Source organism: Empidonax traillii, unplaced genomic scaffold (assembly GCF_003031625.1).
Source record: "Empidonax traillii isolate 1590-97213 ecotype Southwest subspecies unplaced genomic scaffold, ASM303162v1 scaffold897:size315579, whole genome shotgun sequence".
Lineage (NCBI taxonomy): Eukaryota > Metazoa > Chordata > Aves > Passeriformes > Tyrannidae > Empidonax > Empidonax traillii.
In genome coordinates, this window is record NW_020956090.1 from 200,869 (window position 1) to 210,487 (window position 9,619).

At 44.8% G+C, this 9,619-nt stretch overlaps 1 protein-coding gene across 1 annotated transcript in view; it reads left to right on the forward strand.

Moving 5' to 3' along the window:
• RIN3 (Ras and Rab interactor 3) overlaps positions 1-8,492 on the forward strand; it is a 68,404-nt gene extending 59,912 nt beyond the window's left edge. Inside the window, exons 8-10 of the mRNA XM_027902635.1 lie at positions 1,380-1,511; positions 4,662-4,825; positions 6,745-8,492. Of these exons, the coding sequence (XP_027758436.1) occupies positions 1,380-1,511; positions 4,662-4,825; positions 6,745-7,053 (605 nt within the window). The 3' untranslated portion in view covers positions 7,054-8,492. The remainder of the gene's footprint in view (positions 1-1,379; positions 1,512-4,661; positions 4,826-6,744) is intronic.
• Positions 8,493-9,619: the final 1,127 nt, after the last annotated feature.

Sequence of the window (9,619 nt, forward strand, 5' to 3'; positions counted from 1 at the left end):
TTTTTTTTTTTTTTTAAATCAGGGCTAAGCTCATGTTTATTTGAGGCTTCAGAAGAATATTTTTCTTTGCCAGTGGAGAATCTGCGTCAGCTATGAACGACAAAAAAAGAAACCTGACTCATGGCAAAGATTTGAAATAAGTCAGTGGGAACATTTGAGAAATAGGAATTTATGCCCTACCATGGAAGACCATGTGTACTATGGAACAAAAACAGCTAGAGTATTAATTTCACTAGAGCTATATCAAGGGTAGCTTTGACTCTTTGAGGTGAGGCAAGCAGTTCTCGAGTGAGACACACATGGCCCATGAAACCAACACTTCCAAATGCACAGGTGAGAAAATCTGCCCACAGTCTGAGGAAAGACATTCAGAATGAAAGTGCTTTGGTATTAGGTTGAGACGAATGGTCAAGTCTGAATGTTGGGAAAACAGGTCTGTTAAGAAACTTGCTATTGTGGGTTTTCCATGATGAATTTACGACATGTTGGTGGAAAGTGAAAGCATCTTTCAAAGGAGAAGAGTTATCCTTGTTGTTTTTTGTGTTTTATAGAGCAAAGTTTCAGTTTGGATTCTATTTTAAGTAATAATTATTTATAATGATGACTGTTAACATGCATGGGGTTTTGTCCTCAGAGATCCCAAAGAGTTCTTACAGATTACACATTAGATCACTTTGTTGACTTTGCTGGTACGTTTTAAGCACCAGAAATCTTGAGCACCTGCTGCACACCAATTTCAAAAGCTAAGCTGAGTCAAATGTGAAAGGTTTTTTGTTTTCTTGGCTAGATGCCATAGCTAGAAAGATGGTTCCTCTTAGATCCTAGATCTCCCTCTTGGGAAACTGTTTTAATTAGGTACACATAGTGTGATGCTTTGCAGTCTGAAGGAACACAAATACAGAAGTCTTCAGTCCTAAAAGCCACTGTCTCAAATTCTATTTTCTGGGTTTGGGTCCCACATTTAGTGTAAACTTAAGAGAATAAGTATCCCTAATGCATATAGACAACTTCCCTGCTAATATTGCCAACCTGAATTGCAGTCTTGATGTCAGTGTCAAATCAGAGTGACAAGATAGGAGCCTTTGCACTCTTCCAAAATTGCCACATCTGTAACCAATGAAGTTGAAGTCTCTCTTTCTTCAGTTAATACAGAATGACAGAAATGGAGCTCAATAAAATTTTCAAGCTCATATTTTAGGCTGGAAGTGCTCTTTCTCCTTTTCAGCATTTTTCTTTGCTGATGATTTCGAGCTTTAACTCTTCAGGTAACGTAAGCCAAAGTCTGCAAAGGACATGATGGGTAAGAAGTTGTCACTGTAATGTTAGAATATGTTTTTGTGGTGAGTTTTTAGGACCATCTTGTGTTTCTCTTTGTTCAGGGAAGCCATATGGTGCAGATGACTTCCTCCCCGTGCTCATGTATGTGTTGGCCCGCAGCAACTTGACTGAAGTCCTTCTGAATGTAGAGTATATGATGGAGCTCATGGACCCTGCTCTGCAGCTAGGGGAAGGTAAGAGTACAGTGTTTCCTCTTGGGATATTCACTTTGGAAATCATTATTTACCTCTTTAAAAAGACTCTGGCTAGACTTTGTGGATAAACTTTGGCAAAGCTTTCAAACCTGAAGTTCTAAAATTGTTGTCAAACACTTCAATTGCTTTTAGCAGTGCAGTGCCTTTAGACATTAGCTAGAAAGGCAGGGATCCAGCATAAGTGAGAACTGAGTTGCTGGATTAGTGACCTGAACAGAGACATCTTGTGTTCCTTGGCCCAAAGGCTGAAAAGCTAGAAGGTTTTTGCCTATAATGAAACAGCTGCTGCAAAGCATTATGTGGACACTTTTAGTTATTCCAATTTTAAAAAGCCCATTTTTTAAGCTGTACCACAGGCCTGAGGCCTGACATCTTCTCGTGATCACTCTATGCTTAAATTTGAGTGAACCCGCTGATAAAGTTCTCTGACTATCATAGCAAGGCAGAGTAAGAAAAGTGGGATTAGAGAAGAATATCAAGTTTGGATGTGAATAAAGACCTCTGTTGCTAGAGACATAAATACCCCAGGGAACTGTGGGCCTTTAAGTTTCTTAAATATAGCTTGGCAAGCAAATGCTATCCAACTAACAATTATGCACTCTGAATTAGGAACACAGATCATTTATCACCAAGTAGTCACTAAACCAATAAAACGGGTTTTATTTTAGACTTTGGTTTGGTAAGTGCTAAGATTCTAGAAAGGAGTCCTGGATGAGCAGCAGTGGACTAATTTTATTTATATTAAATAGAGGTATAAATCTGAAACAAAGAGTGTGCCATCCCAGCACAGTGCAGAGGAGAGCAAAAGTAAGTACTAACAGAATGAGTAGTAGCAATACTGAATATTAATAAGGTGTTTCTACACAGGCTAATTTTTCTGCTGAAAAGAATTGTTAGCAGAAAAAATGTTAGCCAAAGAACAGCATTTTGCTGACATAACCAAGCTGCTCTTGGTGACTACACTGCCCACAGGTTCTTCATTTTGAATGGGCACACTACCAGGCTGGTTACTGAAGTCAGCTGGGTTGGGGAGCTCAGGGTATCAAAGGCAAAGCTGGCTGGAAGTTCCCTTAATTCAAAGACGCAAAGACTGTGTGAAATGTGCACTCCAGTCAAAGGGGGAAAATTTTGTGATGGAGTTCCATATCAAACTGGCTGAATAATCACATCAAAAAAGAGGACTGAGAGTAACTGCAGATACAGGGAATGGGAGAAAAAGAACATAGTGAAAACAGCTCTGAGATGGCAAGGTATAGCACTGGCAAAAGTTAATTTGAGTTAGGCCTTTCAAAGTTGAATGGTAAAAGGTGATTTATTCAGGTACAAAAATTAAAGCAGAAGTGAGAAAACTTGAAAGTGCACAGGTCAATATCCTAAATCACTTAAATTTGTCCTTCAAATGAAAAATATACGTAGAATTAATTTTATAACAACGGTAATATTGACTGCTGGGGCAAAACCATAGATGATGGGGTACGACTGAATGGAAATAAAGTTACTTAGAAGACATCTTTTTAAGATAATTTAACTTGTAAAAGAGTTGTAACCAATTCCTGTTGGGTGTGACTGTGAAATCTTCCTCCCTGGATTTTGAGGGAAGGGATACACCAGGTTGTGGGTCCCATCATCCCATCACGGAGGCCTCTGACTCAGCCATAGCAGGAGAAATATTGAATGACAGATAAAGAAGGGTATTAATTGTATTTAAGAGGGGGAAAGTGGCACTTTCAGGGTTCTTTGTTCTCAGCAGTTCTTTGTGGGAGACAGTAAAGAAAAATGAGAGTGTTTTGGGTGCATGCAGACCCGCATAGCTGTGGACACTCCTCATCAATCCACTGGAGTATTAAAAGTCAGACGGCAGTGTCTTGGCCTCTCCTCTCCTACACCAAACTTTGGTGGTGTTCTCTTAGAAGAAGTGCCGTCTTAGCGCCCCTTAAGCAAGCAGCCGCACTGACGGTGGAGCTCACGGACGCCGCGGAACCGCGGGATGCTGCGCGGGTTGGGTGGTGCGCAAGTGCCATCTAGAGGCAGCTGCAATTAGCGTGGAACTCACTAAAAACAGGGGTGGTTGCTCGGCTGAGTGGCCGTTGTGAGTTCTCCCCGTTTTCCCGGCACCGGGATGCTGGGGCAGCATCAGGGAATGGCCTCGCCGCCGCTGGGACTCTGCGCTGCTGCCCCGCAGCTCTGCGGGCCCATCCTGCCCTCCCTCCACTGGACGGCGGAGCTGAGCCCGGGCCGGAGCTGAGAAAGAGCACTTCGACCAACCCCGTGCCCCAGCACGGGGTGCCCTGCAACCAAAGCAGCGGTTTCCTCATGAGCACCTCTGTCCTTGTCAGGGCTTATCTGCACCTCTGTTGATGAAACCAGTTCTTATCATGGTCCAGCTGCTTCCCCGTGGCTGCAGTTGCTTGTTTATTACATACTGCAGTCAACACCACAGCAGTCAGGGGATTTCTGAGGGAAAAGGGCTTTTACCATTCTATCCTGTTTCTCTCTCCTACTGAGATTTATCTTGCAACTCTGAACAGTCTAAGAATTACAGGCAAACACCTGGGATCCCTGTGTGGTCAATAGAGCAGCGGGTGACTTGTTCCTGCAGTCTGACATCCCACAATGGTGCTGAGCCCACAAGAGACCTGGGGTCCAAACATTCCATCAGTGTAGCTAGAGTTAGAGGGGCTGGATCCAGTCCTTGTGCTTCTCCTGCAAGTACTGTATAATTGTTTCTATTTCCTTGGAATATGGGGACTGCTCATGAACCCAAGTTACAGACCTGTTGCATGGTCCCTGTCAAACACAAAAAGATAGCCATGCCCCAGAGAATAAACCATGTGTGCCTTGAACTTGTTTGTAGATGTTTCTCTTCAGCCTGTATTCCCTCCTGGGACATCTACAGCCTCAGTAGTCAGGGTAGTGATACTGATGTGGAGCAGGAGGGAGTGGAGGGCACAGGGTGTAAGGTCTCCTTTGGCTGGGTTAGGATCAGTCATCCCTGCACTCCTCGCAGCGAGGCACAGGACCCCTATCCAAGGGTCAGACAGCTGCCACTGCACAGGCACCAACAGGATGGGTGAGAGTGGAAATGAATGGCCCATGGTGATGTGATGTTCATACTTTTGCCCTTTTCAGGTTCCTATTATTTAACCACCACCTATGGGGTCCTGGAGCACATCAAGAACTATGACAAAATCACTGTCACACGGCAGCTGAGCGTGGAGGTTCAGGACTCCATTTACCGCTGGGAGCGACGGAGGACGCTGAACAAGGCTCGAGCTTCACGCTCATCAGTGCAGGTAGCTGGCATTATATTCTAGAAAAAAAGCCTGGAAGATGAACATGCTTTCTCCACACTTTTAAATTTTTTAATATGGTAATTATTTTAATACAAAATTAGTTCAAATCACTATTTTCGGATCCTAAAAAACACACCTCATTTGAAATACATATTACTTACAAAATGCATTTTGAAGTCTTTAAGTACTCTCATAATGTTGTAGTTTTAAATATGATTGTAGAGTGATTTTGTTGTTCATTCTCAAAGGAGGCTTGCTGGGAGACTTTGCATGTGGAGAGCCATGACAAGGATACAAGGAGGTCCTCTTCTCCATCACCCTTAATGCCTGGGCAAATCATGGGTTAAACTGAAGAGATGTGAGCAGGCTATGCAGGGCTGTTACTAGATGATATAAGCTGCAGGAGGATCAGAGACATCCCAAGAGTCAATCAGTCAAGCATCTTCCAGAGCCTGTCTTCTCCTGTCCAGCAGCAGGAAAGACCCGGCAACAAGCTTTGAAGCCCATAATGTACATGGGCCGGTGAAGACCTTCCCATGCACCAGTGGGAGAGGGTCCTGAGATGGATGGATGCTCTGGCCTCCAGCCATGGTGAGGTTGTGTGCAGGTCCAGCCCCATGTCCTGTGATGGAATTGTCACCCATGGGGAGGCAGCAAAGGCCACATCTCAGGTTCTGTAGAGCCTTCACAGTGCGGAACTGAAAATTGTGCATGCCGGGGCATGTGTGTTTCTGCGTGTGTGTGTTTGTGTCTGTGTGTGTGTGTGTGTGTGCTCGTGTGTGTGTGTGTGCTGTGTAAAGCCATGGGAAAGTCTCCTGAGGGAGACACACGGTCCATGTAGCCCAGTGAAAAGCATGGAGTTGAACAGGTTTCCCATGTTGCAGTCACACCAGTGAAATTCTGAATGGTGAATGAGATACAGCAAACATCCATCCAGCCCTGAGTGCTGCTCTGGCAGTAGCTCATAGCAAGTACCTAGCATGGAGCATAATAGCTGAATGAACAAATGCCACATTGCCCCAGAAGATTCCCACCACCTCCAGCAGCTGAAGGTCTGTTTTCCACCCCTTTGAATGAGGCATAATATCAGACATGTGAGCCCATCCTGGCAGAGATAAACAGCGTGCTGATGTGTTCAGCAGGCCCCTGCCCATCCTTCTGGCTGCCTTAATCATCTGCAGTGATATGACATAAACACAGTTTGGAAGCCCATAGCCCACACATTGGCAAATTTCACTTCTGTTGATGAACCTCAGTATTTTCTGACCAAAATGGTCAGGAATTTTTTTGAACTTCACAGATAAAAATTAAACATGCAGGTCCCACTGTGACCAAAAGCTTTCTAGATTCTGTTCCTCATTTGTTTGGCAAGAGGAAAGTTGTCCCAACAGTTGTTACTGCCTGAAACAGGATACAAGTAAATCAGCCTTCTCAGCATAACATCTATTTCCTTCCTGATGGAAAGAAGTTCAGAATACATACCCCCAAGGTGCTGTTTGGGTGATTGTGGAGTTACAAGGGTCACCACACTGCCTTTTCCTGTTTCTGGGAAACAGGGGGTTTTCAGGCCAGATCTCTGACGTTTGTGATTTGTTATTCTGGTCTCTCACTTCTTTGCATATTCTTTCTTTGGGAGCTGTGAAAAAATGGGAGAATGAACTGATGCAGACGGATCACTAACGATATTCACCAAAATCAGAAAAAAAACTTTCACTTATTTGGTTTTACAGGGCTAATAATTTGGTTAGTTTAAGTATCTGCTGATTCAGAGCCTGTCAGAGGGGAGAAAGGACATCAGAGAACAACTGGAGGATATTTGGGAGCATTTAGGAGCTCTAGGCAGCTAGGGCTTTGGGGCTAAATTCTGCTTCCTTCAGTCCTGTGTTAACTGCAAGGCCTATCCTCATGTTTCTCTTCAGGATTTCATCTCTATCTCCTTTCTGGAAATCGGTGCTCAATCAAGGACACTTGCTTCCCGGAGCGACACCACAGCTGAGAAGCTGAGCCAGCAGTGTGCCGACAAGTTTGAAGTCTCCAATCCCAAGGACTATGGACTCTTCATTTATGTTGATGACCGGTGGCTGCAGCTGGATAAAGATGCCCTTCCTCACCATATTAAATCCTCCCTGCTGAAGAGTGAAACCAAGAAAGATTTCCATTTTATTTATAAACCAATAGACCCTAAAACCCCACCAGTTCCAATTGTCAAAGAGTCAGACTTTCTCTAACGGGCCATGCTGCTTTTTTGCTGTGTTTGCTGTCATCCTGGAAGGGCTGGATAGTTTACCTTGTGAGATCTCTGGTATCTGCAGTTCTCAAAAGGTCTCCAGAGTGTGTTCTTCAACACAGTGCAGGTGGGCTAATTGTAGATGCTGTCTGAACACAGGGCATTTCTCAGCAGAGTTCATTTGCAGAAGTAAAAGGAGCATTCAGGAGAACGTTCATCCTCTGGAAAACTTGAAGTATCAAGCCTCATAACCTCCCACTGGCAACCAGCTGACATTGCACAACGTTAGTGGACAATGGAGAAAATCCAGATATCTTGCAGAGAAGTGGACATTTACTTCATAATAAATTGTGGCAGGTGTGCATCACCTCTGTGCACAAGGCCTGTGGAAGGTCTGCACACATTTCAGTCTGTTTGGAGATAAAACTGTGTTTGTGCCTCACAATATCTGTTCACCCAGTTTGAATAAACTGGGTCTTGTCTGATGTATTTAGTGGCATAAGGATGTCACCTGTGACAGAACTCCATCTATGTCTTGCTGTCAACATCTTTGCCTTTGAAATCAACGTAATTACAAACCATGCAAGATGGTCCTGTGCCTTCACTAAGAATACATTTTCTGCCATCTCTTTGTCACTGAAAACAGGTAGCTTAGGCATTTTCATCACTGTGTTTTTCTTAAAGGCTGGAAGTCTTCACTATCAGTTTTACATGTACAGCAGTTTTAATCACATTGGTTGTATGATAATGTCTGGTTAATTGTATATTTATTTCAACGTGTGATATGGTGCAATTATTTTGAAATAAGCCTGTGTAAAGAATCTAATAATTTGCCCAGTGTATCAAACCAGATTAAAATTTTAAAGTCAAAAATAACTAGAATTAAATACCTGTCCCTTTTACCTGGCTGTTAATTTCACTAGGGTTATCCTATCTGCAAGTCCCACCAAGTTATGACTTTGATAAATTCAGGCTGTTGCAGGCAGGCCTTGCTAATTCTCCTTTCTACCTGTGCTTTCAGCCATTCAGTCATTGTAGACTTAAATTTCCCTGAAAACATAAATTCCCACAGAACACATTGAACCAATGCAAAAATGTAAGTCATTAAATTTGAAAACAGTTTTCCAGGATTGGATAACAGAAGTATTAGGTGCAAGATAGGTCCATGGTTTTGGGTGCCTTCATTCAGGCAAGGTGCCCGGTGTGAAGACAAGATATTGGATTGCCTGCATGTTACACAAACTTGGAATCAGGCCTAGCAAAACTCTGATTAGAAAGAAAAGGTGTTTTACTCTGGGTTTTGCTCCAAGTTTTTTTATTGTTTCCTTCCATTAAAATTAAGAAAAGATTTGGGACACCTTGGGCCAAGTTGCACAAGGTCTCTGCCTTATTCCTGAAGCTCCAAAGGTAAAATGGTATCACATACAGCTGATTATTCTCTTAGTCTCTGGGGCTTGAAGAAATGTCTACATGCCCCAGTTGTAGTGTGCAGGGGCCAAATCTGCATACAGATAGCAAACCAGTGCTGTGCATCTGCCAGCTTGGACTGCATGCACTTCTTACCAGGAAGGACAACAACCAAGAATGAGGAACAGTGAATAACATCAATCTTCATTTTGAGGATATCACGTGCAGAGCTTGCAGCGTGTCACACCAGCTCTGAGCTGACTCCAAGTTCATGGTTATTTCTGCTTATGTGCAGTTGTTGGCAACTCCACCTTGCCTCTGGGCAGCACACCCACAGGATGCCAAAGCTGAACACCTCCCTTGTGCTGTCTTTACCCTCTTGCAGGGCTGTGTGCTCCTGCTGGGAGCCTGTGCTGCTCTCAGGGTGGCACTCGACATGCCATGACCAAACCTGAGATACAGGTTTCCAGTATCAATCTGGGCAGTGATGCTGCTCTCAGGGCACTCAGAGGCATTGCTGCCTCCAGTGCCTCCCCATCCTGCCCATGGTCTGGAACCCCATTTCAGCCTCCCAGGGCTGTCAGCCCCTGCCCCAGTGATGCTGCAGCAAGACTGGTCTCGAGCTCCCCACAGCCCTGCCCTGCCTGGCCTCTGCCTGTCCCCAAACCCAGGGAGATGCTGGAATGCCCAGGACTGGGGCTGTAGCAGTGGGACAGGCCCCCACAGAGCACCCCATGGCCCCTGGAGCTGCTGGTCTCTCTGCCTCAGCAGCACATTCCCCGTGCCCATCAACAGGTAAGGATGTCAGTCCTGCCCTTCTGCCACCCTGCCCGGGACATTCTGTGCCAACAGCTTGGCAGCAGGCCCTCACTGAGGGGCTGGGTACAGGGTTCCTTAGTTGCTCCAGCCATGAGGCAACATATCCTCACCCTGCCTGGTTCCTCAGCTCGCCACCAGCCTGAGTGTAGGGTAAAGATCATGGCAGTTTTCCCTTCCGTTTAGAGCACTGCCAGTAAATCCCTGACACAGCGCAGAGAGGCTGGTTGTCCTTTTTCCACCACAGGTATCATCACTCATGTCCCTGTTTCCTAAGGGCTGACCTGCTCCATGTTGACTATACTGACGATGATCTCAGCTGTCACTCCTGAGGCTGCAGCTGC